This window comes from Heptranchias perlo, chromosome 4 (genome assembly GCF_035084215.1).
Source record: "Heptranchias perlo isolate sHepPer1 chromosome 4, sHepPer1.hap1, whole genome shotgun sequence".
Taxonomy (NCBI): domain Eukaryota; kingdom Metazoa; phylum Chordata; class Chondrichthyes; order Hexanchiformes; family Hexanchidae; genus Heptranchias; species Heptranchias perlo.
The window spans coordinates 60,748,118-60,767,098 of NC_090328.1; the positions used below are offsets into that span (position 1 = coordinate 60,748,118).

The 18,981-nt window shown below is 42.7% G+C and overlaps 1 protein-coding gene across 2 annotated transcripts in view; it reads right to left on the reverse strand.

Annotated features, from left to right (window-relative positions):
• dtwd2 (DTW domain containing 2) overlaps nucleotides 1–18,981 on the reverse strand; it is a 179,359-nt gene that overhangs the window by 125,054 nt on the left and 35,324 nt on the right. The window contains exons 2-3 of one of the 2 annotated variants that reach the window (XM_067983003.1): nucleotides 8,451–8,605; nucleotides 7,974–8,123 (exon numbers count right to left, since the gene is read on the reverse strand). The exons of the other annotated variant lie outside the window; for it this stretch is intronic. Of the exons in view, the coding sequence (XP_067839104.1) occupies nucleotides 7,974–8,123; nucleotides 8,451–8,575 (275 nt within the window). The 5' untranslated portion in view covers nucleotides 8,576–8,605. The remainder of the gene's footprint in view (nucleotides 1–7,973; nucleotides 8,124–8,450; nucleotides 8,606–18,981) is intronic. 2 annotated transcript variants of the gene reach the window in all.

Below are 18,981 nucleotides of genomic sequence, written 5' to 3' on the forward strand. Positions count from 1 at the left end.
GTGCTAGGGTCAAGGATGTCACAGAGCGGCTGCAGGGCATTCTGGAGGTGGGGAGGGTGAACAGCCAGTAGTCGTGGTCCATATCAGTACCAATGACATAGGTTTAAAAAAAAGGGATGAGGTCCTGCAAGGTGAATTTAAGGAGTTAGGAGATAAATTAAAAAGCAGGACCTCAAAGGTGGTGATCTCAGGATTACTACCAGTGCCACATGCTAGTGAGTATAGGAACAGGAGAATAGACCAGATGAATGCCTGGCTGCAGGGATGGTGTAGGAGGGAGGAATTTAGATTCCTGGGACATTGGGACCGGTTCTGGGGAAGGTGGGACCTATACAAGCGGGACCGATTACACCCGAGCAGGACCCGGACCGATGACCTCGCGGTGGGATTTGCTAGTGCTGTTGGGGAAGGTTCAAACTAGAATGGCAGGGGGATGGGAGCCTGAGCAGGGAGACAGAGGAGGGGGAAACAAGGATAGAAACAAAAGACAGAAAGGGAAGAAGCAATAGTGGAAGGCAGAGAAAACAAGGGCGAGAAACAAACAGGGCCATAGTGCAAGATAAAACTAAGATGACTAGCAATCTTAAAAAGACAAGTCTAAAGACATTGTGTCTTAATGCGGTAGCATAGTGGTTATGTTACTGGGCTAGTAATCCAGAGGCCTGGACTAAAATCCAGAGTCATGAGTTCAAATCCCGCCACGGCAGCTGGCGAATTTAAATTCAATTAATTAATTTTAAAAAAAATTTTAAAATTCAATTAATTAAATAAAAATCTGGAATTAAAATACTAGTATCAGTAATGGTGGCCATGAAACTACCGGATTGTCGTAAAAACCCATCTGGTTCACTAATGTCCTTTAGGGAAGGAAGCCTGCCGCCCTTACCCGGTCTGGCCTATATGTGACTCCAGACCCACAGCAATGTGGTTGATTCTTAATTGCGCTCTGAAATGGCCTAGCAAGCCACTCAGTTGTAAAATCTCGCTACGAAAAGTCATAATAAGAATAAAACCGGACGGACCACCCGGCATCGGACCACTAGGCACCGGACACGACAACGGCAAAACACCAAGCCCAGTCGACCCTGCAAGGTCCTCCTTACGAACATCTGGGGACTTGTGCCAAAATTGGGAGAGCTGTCCCACAGACTAGTCAAGCAACAGCCTGACATAGCCATACTCACAGAATCATATCTTTCAGCCAACGTCCCAGACTCTTCCATCACCATCCCTGGGTATGTCCTGTCCCACCGGCAGGACAGACCCACCAGAGGTGGCGGTACAGTGATATACAGTCAGGAGGGAGTGGCCCTGGGAGTCCTCAACATTGACTCTGGACCCCATGAAATCTCATGCATCAGGTCAAACATGGGCAAGGAAACCTCCTGCTGATTACCACCTACCGTCCTCCCTCAGCTGATGAATCAGTCCTCCTCCATGTTGAACACCACTTGGAGGAAGCACTGAGGGTAGCAAGGGCACAAAATGTACTCTGGGTGGGGGACTTCAATGTCCATCACCAAGAGTGGCTCGGTAGCACCACGACTGACCGAGCTGGCCGAGTCCTGAAGGACATAGCTGCTAGACTGGGCCTGCGGCAGGTGGTGAGCGAACTAACACGAGGGAAAAACTTAAATGACCTCGTCCTCACCAATCTACCTGTCGCAAATGCATCTGTCCATGACAGTATTGGTAGGAGTGACCACCGCACAGTCCTCGTGGAGATGAAATCCCGTCTTCGCACTGAGGACACCATCCAACGTGTTGTGTGGCACTACCACCGTGCTAAATGGGATAGATTCAGAACAGATCTAGCAGCTCAAAACTGGGCATCCATGAGGCGCTGTGGGCCATCAGCAGCAGCAGAATTGTATTCCAGCACAATCTGTAACCTCATGGCCCGGCATATTCCTCACTCTACCATTACCAACAAGCCAGGGGATCAACCCTGGTTCAATGAGGAGTGTAGAAGAGCATGCCAGGAGCAGCACCAGGCGTACCTAAAAATGAGGTGCCAACCTGGTGAAGCTACAACTCAGGACTACATGCATGCTAAACAGCAGAATCAACATGCTATAGACAGAGCTAAGCGATTCCACAACCAACGGATCAGATCAAAGCTCTGCAGTCTTGCCACATCCAGTCGTGAATGGTGGTGGACAATTAAACAACTAACGGGAGGAGGAGGCTCTGCAAACATCCCCGTTCTCAATGATGGCGGAGTCCAGCACGTGAGTGCAAAAGACAAGGCTGAAGCGTTTGCAACCATCTTCAGCCAGAAGTGCTGAGTGGATAATCCATCTCAGCCTCCACCCGATATCCCCACCATCACGGAAGCCAGTCTTCGGCCAATTCGATTCACTCCACGTGATATCAAGAAACGGCTGAGTGCACTGGATACAGCAAAGGCTATGGGCCCCGACAACATCCCGGCTGTAGTGCTGAAGACTTGTGCTCCAGAACTAGCTGCACCTCTAGCCAAGCTGTTCCAGTACAGCTACAACACTGGCATCCACCCGACAATGTGGAAAATTGCCCAGGTATGTCCTGTCCACAAAAAGCAGGACAAATCCAATCCGGCCAATTACCGCCCCATCAGTCTACTCTCAATCATCAGCAAAATGATGGAAGGTGTCGTCGACAGTGCTATCAAGCGGCACTTACTCACCAATAACCTGCTCACCGATGCTCAGTTTGGGTTCCGCCAGGACCACTCGGCTCCAGACCTCATTACAGCCTTGGTCCAAACATGGACAAAAGAGCTGAATTCCAGAGGTGAGGTGAGAGTGACTGCCCTTGACATCAAGGCAGCATTTGACCGAGTGTGGCACCAAGGAGCCCTCGTAAAATTGAAGTCAATGGGAATCAGGGGGAAAACTCTCCAGTGGCTGGAGTCATACCTAGCACAAAGGAAGATGGTAGTGGTTGTTGGAGGCCAAGCATCTCAGCACCAGGGCATTGCTGCAGGAGTTCCTCAGGGCAGTGTCCCAGGCCCAACCATCTTCAGCTGCTTCATCAATGACCTTCCCTCCATCATAAGGTCAGAAATGGGGATGTTCGCTGATGACTGCACAGTGTTCAGTTCCATTCGCAACCCCTCAGATAATGAAGCAGTCCGAGCCTGCATGCAGCAAGACCTGGACAACATCCAGGCTTGGGCTGATAAGTGGCAAGTAACATTCGCGCCAGACAAGTGCCAGGCAATGACCATCTCCAACAAGAGAGAGTCTAACCACCTCCCCTTGACATTCAACGGCATTACCATCGCCGAATCCCCCACCATCAACATCCTGGGGGTCACCATTGACCAGAAACTTAACTGGACCAGCCATATAAATACTGTGGCTACGAGAGCAGGTCAGAGGCTGGGTATTCTGCGGCGAGTGACTCACCTCCTGACTCCCCAAAGCCTTTCCACCATCTACAAGGCACAAGTCAGGAGTGTGATGGAATACTCTCCACTTGCCTGGATGAGTGCAGCTCCAACAACACTCAAGAAGCTCGACACCATCCAAGATAAAGCAGCCCGCTTGATTGGCACCCTATCCACCACCCTAAACTTTCACTCCCTTCACCACCGGCGCACTGTGGCTGCAGTGTGCACCATCCACAGGATGCACTGCAGCAACTCGCCAAGGCTTCTTCGACAGCACCTCCCAAACCCGCGACCTCTACCACCTAGAAGGACAAGGGCAGCAGGCGCATGGGAACAACACCACCTGCACGTTCCCCTCCAAGTCACACACCATCCCGACTTGGAAATATATCGCCGTTCCTTCATTGTCGCTGGGTCAAAATTCTGGAACTCCCTTCCTAACAGCACTGTGGGAGAACCGTCACCACACGGACTGCAGCGGTTCAAGAAGGCGGCTCACCACCACCTTCTCAAGGGCAATTAGGGATGGGCAATAAATGCCGGCCTTGCCAGCGACGCCCACATCCCGTGAACGAATAAAAAAAATTTAAAAAATGCGCGGAGCATTCGCAATAAGCTAGGTGAATTAACAGCACAGATAGATATTAATGGTTATGATATGATTGCGATTATGGAGACATGGCTGCAGGGTGACCAAGGATGGGAACTGAACATCCACGGGTATTCAATATTTAGGAAGGACAGTCAAAAAGGGAAAGAAGGTGGGGTAGCGTTGTTAGTAAAGGAGGAAATCAATGCAATAGTGAGGTAGGATATTGGCTCGGAAAATCACGATGTGGAATCTATATGGGAGGAGCTAAGAAACACCAAGGGGCAGAAAACGTTGGTGTGGGTTGTCTAAAAGCCCCCAAACAGTAGTGGAGATGTAGGGGAGGGCATTAAACAGGAAATTAGAGATGCATGCAAGAAGGGTACAACTACAATCATGAGTGACTTTAATTTACATATAGATTGGTCAAAACAAATTAGCAATAATACAGTGGGGGAGGAATTCGTGGAGTGTGTACGTGATGGTTTTCTAGACCAATACGTTGAGGAACCAACTAGAGAACAGGCAATCCTAGACTGGGTATTGTGCACTGAGAAAGGATTAATTAACAATCTTGTTGTGCGGGGTCCCTTAGGGAAGAGCGACCATAACATGATAGAATTCCTCATTAAGATGGAGAGTGAAGTAGTTGAATCCAAAACTAAAGTCCTGAATCTAAATAAAGGAAATTACGAAAGTATGAAGTGCGAGTTGGCTATGATAGATTGGGGAACTTTACCAAAAGGGATGACGGTGGATAGGCAATGGTTAATATTTAAAGAACGTGTGCAGGAATTACAACAATTATTCATTCCTGTCTGGTGCAAAAATAAAACAGGAAAGGTGGCTCAACAGTGGCTTACAAAAGAAATTAGGGATAGTATTAGATCCAAAAAGGAGACATATAAAATTGCTAGAAAAAGCGGCAAGCCTAAGGATTGGGAGCAATTTAGAATTCAGCAAAGGAAGACAAAGAGATTGATTCAGAGAGGAAAAATAGAGTATGAGAGTAAACTAACAGGGAACATAAAAACTGACTGTAAAAGCTTCTAAAAATATGTCAAGAGAAAAAGGTTAGTGAAGACAAATGTAGGTCCCTTACAGTCAGAAATGGGGGAAATTATAATGGGGAACAAAGAACTGGCAGAACAATTAAACACATACTTCAGTTCTGTCTTCACAAAGGAGGACACAAATAACCTCCCAGAAATGTTAGGCAACCAAGAATCTAGTGAGAGGGAGGAACTGAAGGAAACCAGTATTAAGTAAAAAAAGTGCTAGGGAAATTAGTGGGGCTAAAGGCTGACAAATCCCCAGGGCCTGATAATCTACATCTCAGAGTACTAAAAGAAGTGGCCCTGGAAATAGTGGACGCATTGGTGATCATCTTCCAAAATTCTATAGACTCTGGAACAGTTCCTACAGTTTGGAGGGTGGCAAATGTAACCCCACTATTTAAAAAAGGAGGGAGAGAAAAAACAGGGAATTGCAGACCAGTTAGCCTAACATCAGTAGTGGGGAAATTGCTAGAGTCTGTTATAAAAGATGTGATAACAGAACACTTGGAAGGCATTAATAGGATTGGACAATGTCAGCATGGGTTTATGAAAGGGAAATCATGCTTAACAAATCTACTGGAGTTTTTTGAGGATGTAACTAGTAGAATAGATTGGGGAGAACCAGTGGATGTGGTGTACTTGGATTTTCAGAAGGCTTTTGATAAGGTCCCACACAAGAGGTTAGTGTGTAAAATTAAAGCACATGGGATTGGTGGGAATATACTGGCATGGATTAAGAATTGGTTGACAGACAGGAAACAAAGAGTAGGAATAAACAGGTCTTTTTCCAGGTGGACTAGTGGGGTACCGCAGGGATCAGTGCTTGGGCCCCAGCTATTCACAATATATATCAATGATTTGGATGAGGAAACTAAATGTAACATTTCCAAGTTTGCAGACGACACAAAGCTGGGGTGGAATGTGAGCTGTGAGGAGGATGCAAAGAGGCTCCAATGTGATTTAGACAAGTTGGGTGAGTGGGCAAGAACATGGCAGATGCAGTATAATGTGGATAAATGTGAGGTTATCCACTTTGGTTGTAAAAACAGAAAGACAGATTATTATCTGAATGGTGATAGATTGGGAAAAGGGGAGGTGCAACGAGACCTGGGTGTCCTTGTACACCAGTCGCTGAAAGCGAGCATTCGGGTGCAGCAAGCAGTTAGGAAGGCGAATGGTATGTTGGCCTTCATTGCAAGAGGATTTGAATACAGGAGCAGGGATGTCTTACTGCAGTTGTACAGGGCCTTGGTGAGACCACATCTGGAGTATTGTGTGCAATTTTAGTCTCCTTATCTGAGGATGGATGTCCTTGCCATGGAGGGAGTGCAACGAAGGTTTACCGGACTGATTCCTGGGATGGCAGGACTGATGTACGAGGAGAGATGGTCGACTAGGTCTATATTCACTGGAGTTTAGAAGAATGAGAGGTGATTTCATCGAAACATATAAAATTTGAACAGGACTAAACAGAGTAGATGCAGGGAGGATGTTCCCGATGGCTGGGGAGTCCAGAACCAGGGGTCAGAGTCTCAGGATACGGGGTATGCCATTTAGAATCGAGATGAGAAGAAATTTCTTCACGCAGAGGGTGGTGAACCTATGGAATTCTCTACCACAGAAGGCAGTGGAGGCCAAGTCATTAGATGTATTCAAGAAGGAGATAGATATATTTCTTAATGCTAAAGGAATCAAGGGATATGGGGAAAAAGCGGGAACATGGTACTGAGTTGGACGATCAGCCATGATCATTTTGAATGACGGAGCAGGCCCGAAGGGCCGAATGGCCTACACTTGCTCCTATTTTCCATGTTTCAATGTTTCTATGATAGAAGTAGAGAAAATGTTTCTACTTGTGGGGGAGTTCAAAACTAGAGGTCATAAATATAAAACAGTCGCTAATAAATCCAATGGAAAATTCAGAGAACCTTCTTTACCCAAAGAGTGGTAAGAATGTGGAACACGCTACCACAAAGTGTAGTTGAAGCAAATAGCATAGATGCATTTAAGGGGAAGCTAGATGCATTTAAGGGGAAGGGAGAAAGGAATCGTAGGGTATCCTGATCGGATTAGATGAAGTAGGGAGGGAGGAGGTTCATGTGGAGCATAATCACCGGCGTTGACCAGTTGGATCGAATGGCCTGTTTCTATGCTGGAGTTTTGATGTAACTCGATGTAACTAGGTTTGCAAATTATACAGTTGCACATTATCTTTGTGAACTCCTAACCAATGTTTTCCTACAGAAAATATAATCCAAAATTTCTGCAAGAATATAATGTGTTTTTGTACAAGCTATTAATTCTGCATGTTAGCCATTACAGATAACTTTTTCATATTGCAAACCTGAAACCTTATTACAAATACTTAAACAATTAAAGCCCAGGGATGAAAATCTAAAAGCCAGTTTGCTATTATCCTATAACAAGGCTAACTGCAAGGACAAAAAGATAAAATTTAAAATATCCATTGAATGTCCCTCAAGGCAAAATAAATTGTTCTGCTATGGTGTTTTATGAATCACTAATGCTTATTTTAGCATAACAGTGTGGAGCACAGGTTTGCAATCAGGTGAGGTTCACTGAACAAATGATGTGGTTCTGCACGATGTTCTATCAGGTCTCCCACAGAGTATTCTGCAAAGTGATCCTGCCTCAATCCAGTTTTAACAATAGCAACTGTGAGTGTATTACTAATAACTTCTGGAAAAAAAATCACTGCAGTCTCAGTATTCACTGGGCTTATTAAACCCATTGTTATCAATATGTTTTAGGAAAAATTATAATTAAGCAAATATTTTTAATTTGTCTCAAATTATAACCACCATCAGTAACAGATCTGTAACCACAGCCGAAGTTTACAAAACAACAAAATCCATAATTGTACTAGTGGACAGTTTTCAACAGTTCAGTGGATACTGCATAAAAAGTCACAGGGGCAGAAATTGCTTACAAAATAACGGTGAGCGCTCTCCATTGTTCGTGGCGAAATGGAGAGCAAGTTCTGGCGTCCGCATCTGCGCAGTGAAACATGGACATCCGGAACTTGCTCCTACTGGCTCGCCGGCGATATGACTGCTTCGAATTAAAGGTATATCGCATGCTGCAATCAGAGAAATCATTGAAAAAGTGCAAACTTGCTTATCTGCCCACCTGGAAAGTAACTAATAATGCCATAGAACAGGTACGCTTAAAAATACCAGGTCTAAACTAAGTTTTTAACAGCCTGGTAAGTTTTAATGATTGCCAAACAGCTAAAAATTAACTTTTAAAAATATGGAGTCTCATTACTCCTTACTTTAATAGTTTTTGATCATTAAAGTAAAAAATTAAACATGTTTTTTTACTTTTCCCTTCTGTCTCTCTTATTTAATTCAATTATTTCTTACCCTTTTTTGATGTTTCCAACATATGATTCAAAATGTTGTACCTTTCACTTCCTCGTTTAACATTCCAAGCCTGCAGACAGTGAATGCAGCTTGTCAAAAATGCTGTAATCTGATTGGTTGAGGGGAGAGTGTGATCCTCTCGCTTCTCCCAGGGTCCTAGCTTCATTTGAACTGATGCTGGGCTCTTCTCCGCTTACTATTTGAGGAAGTGGTCGGAGAAAAAACCACGGTAAGTTAATGGGTTATTATAAATCTATGGAGCAGCGAGCAGTGTTGGTTCGCTGCTCTGAGCAATTTCTGCCCCACTAAGATTGTAGTGAAGAAAAGCACCCATGAATCAAGCTATATGATACTTTCACAGGTGCATGATTATACTTTGCTGATATCCTAATAACAATATTACATCTGATCCCATGTTCACAATAGCATCATAGTGACAAATGTGATAAGCTCCTCAGCATGTCTGTTTTTGTCAAATGACCTCTAAACACAAACTTACATTTTTTCTTAAAATATTTTTGTGGACACCTTGATGCAAATGAATCCAAGTTTGAATTAAATTAAAATGTAAACAGAACTTCCCCTTTAAAGCAGTTCTATATGTCACATCATTCTTACTAAGCTGACAGATAGCTATGTGGGGTTATTTTAATGCTATCTGCCATAGCATACGTTCCTACAGTCTATAATATGCCTCATCTTCTCCTGTCCTGCCTTCACCCTGATTTTTCTCCTACTTAAGACATCAATGGTGAACCATATAAAAATATTGCATGCAGTGCAGTCTCAATACTGGATATTCCATATTTATTTAACATTAGAGTATTGGAACAAAGAAACAGGAGTGGGCCACAGAGCCCCTCGAGCCTGTTCGGCCATTCAATTAGATCATGGCTGATCTGCACCTCAACTCCATTTACCCACATTTATTCCATATCCCTTGATGCCCTTACCCAACAAAAACCTATCGATCTCAGTCTTGAAAATTTCAATTGACCCAGCATCCACAGCCTTTTGGGGGAGAAAGTTCCAAATTTTCATTACCTTTCTAATGCAGTACTGAGGGAGTGCTGCAATGTTGGAGGTGCCGTCTTTCAGATGAGACGTTAAACTGAGATGTCTGCCCTCTCAGGTAAAAGATCCTATGGCACTATTTCGAAAAAGAGCAGGGGAGTTCTCCTGGCCAATATTTATCACTTAACCACGTCACTAAAACAAATCATCTGGTCACTATCTCATTGCTGTTTGTGGGACCTTGCTGTGCCCAAATTGGCTGCCGCATTTCCTACATTAACAAAGTGACTTCACTTCAAAAATTAATTAATTGGCTATAAAGCGCTTTGGAATGTCCTGAGGTCATGTCCAACAATCCCAAGATAAGTCCCTATAACATTTGTGGGGGCTGGAGGAGATGGAGGGAAGTAGAAGGGAAAAATTAATAAAAGATATCCAACTTCTTAAAACTTCTACTGCAAGGATAACTTTCTTAAATTCTGCTACAAGGATAACTTTCTTGATTGAGAAATCTAGTCTCAAAGAATTAATTTTATCACAGTATTTATAAGCCATGCTTATTATTGCCACAAAGTTAGCTTTGTTGAATGGATAAACTTGTAATTGTAGTGCAAATGGCTTTGGATTCAATTTACTGCTGAAGCAAAGTAAATGTGCCGTTAATTATTCATCAAGCGATAAACAGTACTGTATAAACCTAGAGTAGCAATACTAGAATCAACAGCAAACTGAGGGAAGATGTTACTGATAGACAAAGTCACATAAACAAAACTTGTCCACACTATTTCAGATTAACTAATGACAGCCATGCGTGTGCACGGTCTTGACAAACAGATTATAGATTGCAAATGAAATCAAGTAAAGCACCAACTAAACAATTGTACTTATAAAATTACACAGAAGGCTTACTGAATATTATAAACATAAGTATGGGATTTCATTCCTTTTTAAAAAATTTTTAGCCAATGTCTTCTCTCGTTTAATAAGAACATAAGAACATAAGAAATAGGAGCAGGAGTAGGCCATCCAGCCCCTCGAGCCTGCTCCACCATTCAACAAGGTCATGGCTGATCTTCTACCTCATCGGCATAACAGTCATATGCCTCAACTAAATTGCCATAAGGACACAGCTGCAAACATTGATATGATCTTAAAGACATCTCATGGAACGAATTCAGGGTCCTTCCTGATATAAGTATTACACAGGTATGCAGAAGTGTTGCCTTGTATACTTTTCTACAAACTGTGTAGTGCACATGGTTCAACATCCTGAGGAGTATTAACTGAAACTGGATGTTAAGATTTCTTTTTGCAGCTCCTCCAATCACTATTGAAAGAAAACACAGTCACCTTGAGATAACTAAAAATGTTGCTTTCATTTCCTCTTTTATTATTACTTCTTGATTTATTTTTTCTTTCTATTTGGTCTATTTGGTTCATTTGGACAAGCTGAAATCAAACATCAACTTCGAGGGAGGCTGAGCAAGGCCCAAAGTATCAGAACAGCAGAGAAGACCGAAAGGAAACCAGCAAAATTAAATTGTTGGAAAATTACCAAATAGTTACATGGTATTAGCACTTGTAAATTTAGGTTTTGGGTGTAGATCCTTTGTCAGAACTAGAAACAAAGACACCTGAACTCCTTAGTAGAACTGAACAAAAGAAAAGGTGGGGTGGGGAGGGGGTAGTCAGAAACACAACAACATATAAAAGTTAAGAATCAGAATGCTGATCATTTTTTTTTGAAAGGCTGCTCGAGGGCAAAACAGGTGGATCATAAGCAAAGATCATCTCAGTGAGGCAACAGAAAGGCATTAACAGAACAATAGAGCAAAGATAGTTAAGTAAGGCAATGAAAAGCCATGGAAAAGATGCACACACAAAAAAGTAAGAAAATTGGAGGAAAAAAACAGCAAATATGGGGCATCTGAAATAAAAACACGGGCACACAGCAGATTCACAGGCACCCAAAAAAAGAAAAGGCAGGCCAACAGCTCAGAACCAAACCCTCTATCAGAACTGTATTCTGACGAATGTCTACACCTGAAGCATCAATCCCCCTAATGGGGAGATAGCCAAGGTCTGAAGTTGCAGAAGTCAATGTTCAGCCAAGGGGTACCAGGAGAAAGATGGGTAACCATTCCTGTCTCTCATTTGACACATTGCTTGTCGAACATCCAGTACTGGATGAGCAAAAATTTCCTCCAACTAATTATTGGGAAGACCAAAGCCACTGTCTTTGGTCCCTGCCGCAAACTCCATTCCCTAGCCACCAACTCCATTCCTCCCCCTGGACACTGTCTGAGGCTGAACCAGACCGTTCGCAACCTTGGCGTCCTATTAGACCCTGAGGTGAGCTTCTGACCACATATCCGCTCCATCACCAAGACCATCTACTTTCACCTCTGAAACATCGCCCGTCTTCGCCCCTGCCTCAACTCATCTGCTGCTGAAGCCCTCATCCATGCCTTTGTTACCTCCAGACTGGACTATTCCAGTGCTCTCCTGGCTGGCCTCCCATCTTCCACCCTCCATAAACTTGAGCTCATCCAAAACTCTGCTGCCCATATCCTAACTCACACCAAGTCCCGGTCTCTCACCATGCCTGTGCTCACTGACCTACATTGGCTCCCGGTCCGGGAACGCCTCGATTTTTAAAGTCTCATCCTTGTTTTCAAATCCCTCCATGGCCTCGCCCCTCCCTATCTCTGTAACCTCCTCCAACCCTACAACTCTCCGAGGGCTCTGCGCTCCTCCAATTCTTGCCTCTTGCGCATCCCCGATTTTAATCGCTCCACCATTGGCTGCTGTGCCTTTAGCTGCCTAGGCCAGAAGCTCTGGAATTCCCTCCCTAAACCTGTCCACCTCTCTCTTCTCCTTTATGATGCTTCATAAAACTACTTCTTTGACCAAGGCTGTCCTCATATTCCTTTATGAGGCTCAGTGTCAAATTTTGTTTGGTAACGCTCCAGTGAAGCGCCCTGGCACGTTTTTCTACGTTAAAGGCGCTATATAAATGCAAGCTGTTGTTGTTATTGTTGAAGCTTGCCTTGAAACAGTGGAGGAGGCCAAAGGCAAAATGGTGAGAGTCCCACAGATTGACTTTGTTCCTGTCTGAGGACAAACAAACCGTCACTCTGATGCATGTGCAGGGCATTTATAGATCATAGGAGCAAGAATACCATGTGGATCAACATCATCTGACATATATGTATTGTCACGATGAACGTTATCCACTAGGCGATTTCTCTGGAATATTGATCAGGCCTTGGCTCAACTTCAGTGGTGTATAGAAGATGCTGAATGAAGAAAAATCTCCAAGTGCCACACTTCAAAATTTATATTGTGAAATAGTGAATCCTTTTTTTCTTAAGATCTCTTTACATGCCCAATACATTATCCCAAGTTCTTCATTAATCAGGAACAAATAATTTAGTGTCACATTAATATTAACTATATTTTTTACATTCTTAACTTTTCAAAAGCAACTAGTTCTGAGGAACTAAATAAAAACATAGTACATGTAGAACATGTTGCAGTAAGGTGCTGATGGTTGTTAGTAAAAGTTAAACCTACGATGAGGCAGGGCTTGTTAGCAGTTGTTCATGATTATTAGTCATTTCATTTGCAAAATTAGGATTGTAACTAATTAAAGTGTCAGCTGGGGGCTCCAGACAGACAACAGATGCTGGGTCTTTTTCAGTAGAGTGCAATATACTTTATTCTATCAAAAATGTGTTTAAATCCAGACGAACCAAATCTTTGTTAGCTGTAAATAAATATGGGACACCCAACCTGGTTCCTAATCGATATGGGGCTTTGACATAAGACTGTACATAATTAAGTACATGGTAGCATTAAACTTGCAATATCACTAGAAAAGGCAATGATGATGGCTGATGCAGAAAATGGAAACATTTCTGATTGGTTCACTCGATGCACTTTTGTGAGACTGAGATTGAGGTTAAGGCACAATGTTGAGGTAGAGCCCTCATCTGAACTGCAATTGCTTGATGCAACATTATACTATACTATTTACATTGTTATACCACCTTGGCACATTGAAATGTCACTAAGTGCTTTTCACAATGAATTATTTTTGAAGTGGATTGACTGTTATGTACACAAATATAACTGCCATACTTCACCAGTTAAATATCCCATAAAACAGCAATGAGATGAATGACCAGTTAATCGGCTTTATTTTGGAGGTGCTGGTTTGAAGTAGGAATGTATGCCAAGACATCCTGAGAGTACTCCCTGCTCTTCTTCAAATAGTGTCATGGGATCTTTAACATCCACCTGAACCACTATAATACAAAGATGGAATCTCAGCTTAACCTGAAGGCTGCCATCTCTGATAATGCAGCAGTCTCTCAGTAATACACTGAAATGTCAGCCTTGATTATATGCGCAAACCAACAAAATAGAAAAATGTTCCATCTCCCACTTTCATGAGCGCAAAAAAAGTTCACTAATAATAAAAATTTAACTTGACAAAATGTTTTATGTAAACACATGATTACTTTTATTCTGGTTGCACCATCATTGTGCTGCACTACAAAATAGCAGGGTTTATACTCAACCCCTTGACTCCTCATGCAACGAGTTCCATATATAATCCTTACTGACAAGGGAGGCACCGTGGGGAGAAGGTCACAAGGTAAGACTCCCTGGAGCTCTCACGTACATGTCCCTACTGCAACCGGAATGAATCTACTGATGAAAGTAGTAATCTTTACACTTTTCGAAAAAGACACTGTGTTTAAAAAATGGTAATTTAAATTTGTCTAATCTAATTTACATTTCACCAATGCCTCAGAAAGAGTAAAATTCAGACCTGACTAAAACAGAATAGTGCAACAGTGATTATGAAGAGAAGCAGCACCAGTCTGGGGAACAGTACATTTCATCACAAGGTCTGATAAAATACAACACTGACCCCTAGTGAATAAAGAGAGGCACATCAAAGTCACAAAATATTTCAACTTGTATGGAAATTATTGTTTTTTTTAAGGCTTTAGTAATAGGTTTTGCTATTACCACAACAAAAAGCGTGAAGGAAAGATAGTACCAGGTCAGCCAATTTCATTTTCAGACAAGTTTTTTTTTGAGGGGAAGGAAGAAAAAGATGGAATTTGCAGAACTGGCCTTGACTATATTAGTACTGTTTTCTATGCTGGATATATGGTGTTCAAAAAGATTTTTTAAATTAGAGTTGTCTTAGGAAAGGAGCCAATTCTTCACGTAAAAAACTCAAATATAAAGGCATCTAAACCACCAAACGAAATGACGCAACTCATGTCAGATTATGAACTATTGAAATGGCTACTGCACCCAATCTATTTATATTACTAAAAATCTTGTGTTTGGAATCTTATATCTTTTGATTGTAATATTATAGTAAGCCTCTAATGTTGCTGATTTATCCATGTAACATCATGGACCAGTCAAATTTTAACATTAGGTCCATGCTAACCACATCATACAACAAACCATCCCATCCACCACCCTAAACATTCACTCCCTTCACCTCCTGAGCACCGTGGCTGCAGTGTGTACCATCCACAGGATGCACTGCAGCAACTCGCCAAGACTTCTTCGACAGCACCTCCCAAACCCGCGACCTCTACCACCTAGAAGGACAAGGGCAGCAGGCACATGGGAACACCACCACCTGCACATTCCCCTCCAAGTCAAACACCATCCTGACTTGGAAATATAGCGCCGTTCCTTCATCGTCGCTCGGTCAAAATCCTGGAACTCCCTATCTAACAGCACTGTGGGAGAACCTTCACCACATGGACTGCAGCGGTTCAAGGAGGCGACTCACCACCACCTTCTCAAGGGCAATTAGGGATGGACAATAAATGCTGGCCTTGCCAGCAACACCCACATCCCATGAACGAATAAAAAAAAACAATCAGATTGTTGGCAGAAATAAATTTCAACCTGGAATAGCCATCACAGTAGTTACATATTACCCCCACCATTAATTCTCCATCCTGGACATCTTACTCACCCTGCCTGGCTTCTGGTCCTCCCAGGTCTCTGCTCTGGAAACTGTCCTGGGCACATCTCAAATATACCAGGTCTATTACCTCCTCCCACTGAGATCTACCCTGAGCATTCCAGTTCTATTCCCTCTGTACCTCACAGTATTGGCCCAGTTCCAGTAGCATCAAACCCCTCTTCAGCTACATTTCCCAGCCCTGTACACCACTTCCCTTCTCCATGCTGCATTCCTGGACTTTCTGCTCCTCTCCCAACTCAACACTGCCTGACACCTGCCCATTCTGACAATGCAGACCGCCTCGTCTGCTCTCACTGACTCCCTGCTGAGGCATTAGTACTTCCCTGCTAAGGTCTTGTCCTGACAGACCTATTCCCACTGGGTCCCAACAGCTCTCCACTTAGCCCCACGCCCTTGCAGATCCAGCTCAAGACCCTCCCTTTCCCCAATCCCAGGCTAAGGCCCTGCTGCCTCCCACCCTGAAACACCTTACTCCTCATGCCTCATCCCAAGTATCTCTCTTATAGTATCTCCCTCATAGGACAACCCTCTCATCCCAGGAATCAATTAGTGAACCTTCATTGCACTGCCTCTAAGGCAAGTATATCCTTCCTTTGATAAGGAGACCAAAACTGTACACAGTACTACAGGTGAGGTCTCACCAAAGCCCTGTACAATTGCAGAAAGACTTCCTTACTTTTGTACTCCAACGCCCTTAGCAAAAAGACAATTAAAGCAAGAGAGAAAGACAATTCAAAAAATTTTGTAAGTGAACAACTCGACAAGAGATCATCAAGTTTGCTCATAAAATAATAGCCGCATTTGGAATATGAGGTAACATATACACAGTATTTTATCTCTCTTCATTTCTAATTATTACAAAACTTGTTCTTCCTGTTAATTTCTGATCATATCTCGGTAAATTATATGCAGTTCTGGTAAGACATGTAGATTGCAGGACCGCACAATAGCAGAGCATGTTGCAGCTCAGATACATGGTACCACAGATTGATAGGATGTGACTTTTCATCACTTGTGGATTTACTGATCTCAGTTGCATCAGTATAAGGAAGGTCCAAGTGGAAGTCAGTTTATTTTTACAGCAAGGGATGTCATCCACAGGCCATTCCAAGCCAGTGGTCAGCTTCAGAGTAGCTCTGTTACAGGCTTAAAAGCAGAATGCCTATCCACTCTCTCAGATGGTGCACAGTGCAGGGGGGCGGCAACTAACAACGATAGGAAAAATCACTTGAAAAGGGAAGTCATGCTTCTATAATTTTTGGGCCTCTGTTCATTCTTTGGTAGCAATTGTGACATTCCAATTTTCATTAAACTGTTACTTCATTCATTGTATATATTATGCAAAATCACAAAGATGTGGTCGTTCCCTTTTTGGATTTTGGATAAGTACAAAACTGGAGACCTCATACATGCCTGTAGTTCAGTGTGTGTTGTTATTTTATATATACCAGTATTTCACAAGTTCAGCAGGTTTCTGTGTCGGATGATTAGACCTCAGTTGTGAATGCATGCATTATTTTTGAGGCTTCCTTCAGCTGACTACATTTTGCAGCTGAGAAAACACACCATCAGAGCAGAAGCAAGATTGGCCAACAACATTTTTAAAACACTTTACACATTGAAAATGAAAGCAAGCAAAACTTGTATTAATGCAGCATTATAAAGGAACTTAAAATCAATTTTCCTCTCCATTCCGCTGTTTTATTTCTTGCCAATTTTCTTCCCTGCCCCCAGGAAGGCATTCATTTTAATAGGTGGCTTCTAGTACCTCACCAAGTTGCCACAACTCACATGCAAACCAGTACTGCACACTATCAAGTTGAATAGTGGCTACTATGTATGATTTTGCATAATGGATACAACTATTTTTCCCGTGATGCTTGTGCATGGGAGAACATTACAGCTGAGCCCAATCCTCTTCACAAGTGTGCTTTCTGTAGGGGTCACTGGATAGCAATTAAAAGCCGGAACGCTCATGTATTTTGTCCTCCCTAATCCAAGGGCACTGAGGCCAAATACAGCTGCTCTAGTACTACCCTTCCTGAAATCAGTTAATGTGGAACAAACTGGGGATTGAACCTATGGCTTTCTGGCCTGTATGGTTCAATTATTCACTGTTCAGTAATCAGGGGGGTCACCGCCATTTAAAAACAAAACGACAATAGTGCACCCACGATGACAGTATTCTCTAGATTTGGTCATGAAGTTGGTTGAAATAAATTACAATCTGTTAGACTCTGCATCCTATAAGTTACTGGAACATATCTGCAATTTTAAGGTAAACAGCTCTTAGGTGGTTAGGAATGGCACAGTGATTGACAAAGTCAGTCAGGTAAATTGGATTTCCAAGAGTAATTTATGTGCTGCCGCTCCCAGATTCACCTGCATTTAATCTGCAGTACAATGATTCTACTGACTATAGCAGCTCCTGGAGTCAAGCTTACTGTTCATGCAAATGACATAAATTGTCTCAACATTTACCGAAGATGGATTGCATTCACTTTGCAAAAGATACAGGAACAAGTCTAAACATGCTAAACTAGGTTAATACAGATTAAACAATCCTTTTCACTTATTGTGTTGGTAAAACTACATTTATTCTTATACAACCCAGAATCATTTAACCATCTCAGGTAAATTATTTTGATTCAATCACTTCAAGCAAATACTAATATTTTGCAGATTAAATTATTTTTCATATAGAGCGACAATTCTCCTTCTGCCTTCCTCCCCCCACCCCAAACTTCTCTTCTCCTTTCCTGAAGTTGATGATTCATGCTGGGTTACAAATTCACAGGGCATCTGCCATCTGGTACCGTGCCCAAATAGCCAATCTTCACATGAGAACCTAAACAATGAGTGTTGGCAGGCTAGTTAACTGTGGAGGGCATCACAGCACAGAACAATCCTGTCCTTTCTCCAATGTCCACACAAGTGCACTTTTCAGCAGGGGCCACATACAGTAATCAGTAGCAAGAGCCCTGACTTATTTTTCCCTTCTGTAGCCATCGATCCTGAGGCCAACTGTACCACTCCCACCACAGTTGCTGCTTAGATCATCCAATTCAGCACAGGCAAGGGATTGAACCTAGGACCTTCGGGTTAATGTGGTCCAGTATCATACCATACAGTGCATTAGCACCTGAACAATTGGAGAACTTACAATTTTTTCATTAATAACTAAATTATATATTATCTCTCCTTTTCCCTCTCCTTGGTCTCTCTATGGCTTACATCACACAGTGCCTGGGAGGGGAGTTATTATCTCTCTGTGTTTTCCCTCCTTCACTATGGGGATACACCTGGGTTATGCTCGACATATAGGTGTCAAAAATTCACCTTGTGAGGATTCACAGATGCAATCCTGTATCTGTAGATCAATCCAGTCTTTACTGGACACTCTCCGCAATCTTCCAACAGTACTAATTCAACACTTCAAAATTCCTCTGAAAAACAATCGTAATCCAGGACTGAAAGGTTGCTCTACAACATAAATTGAGAGTGTTATGTTGTTAGCACTAAGG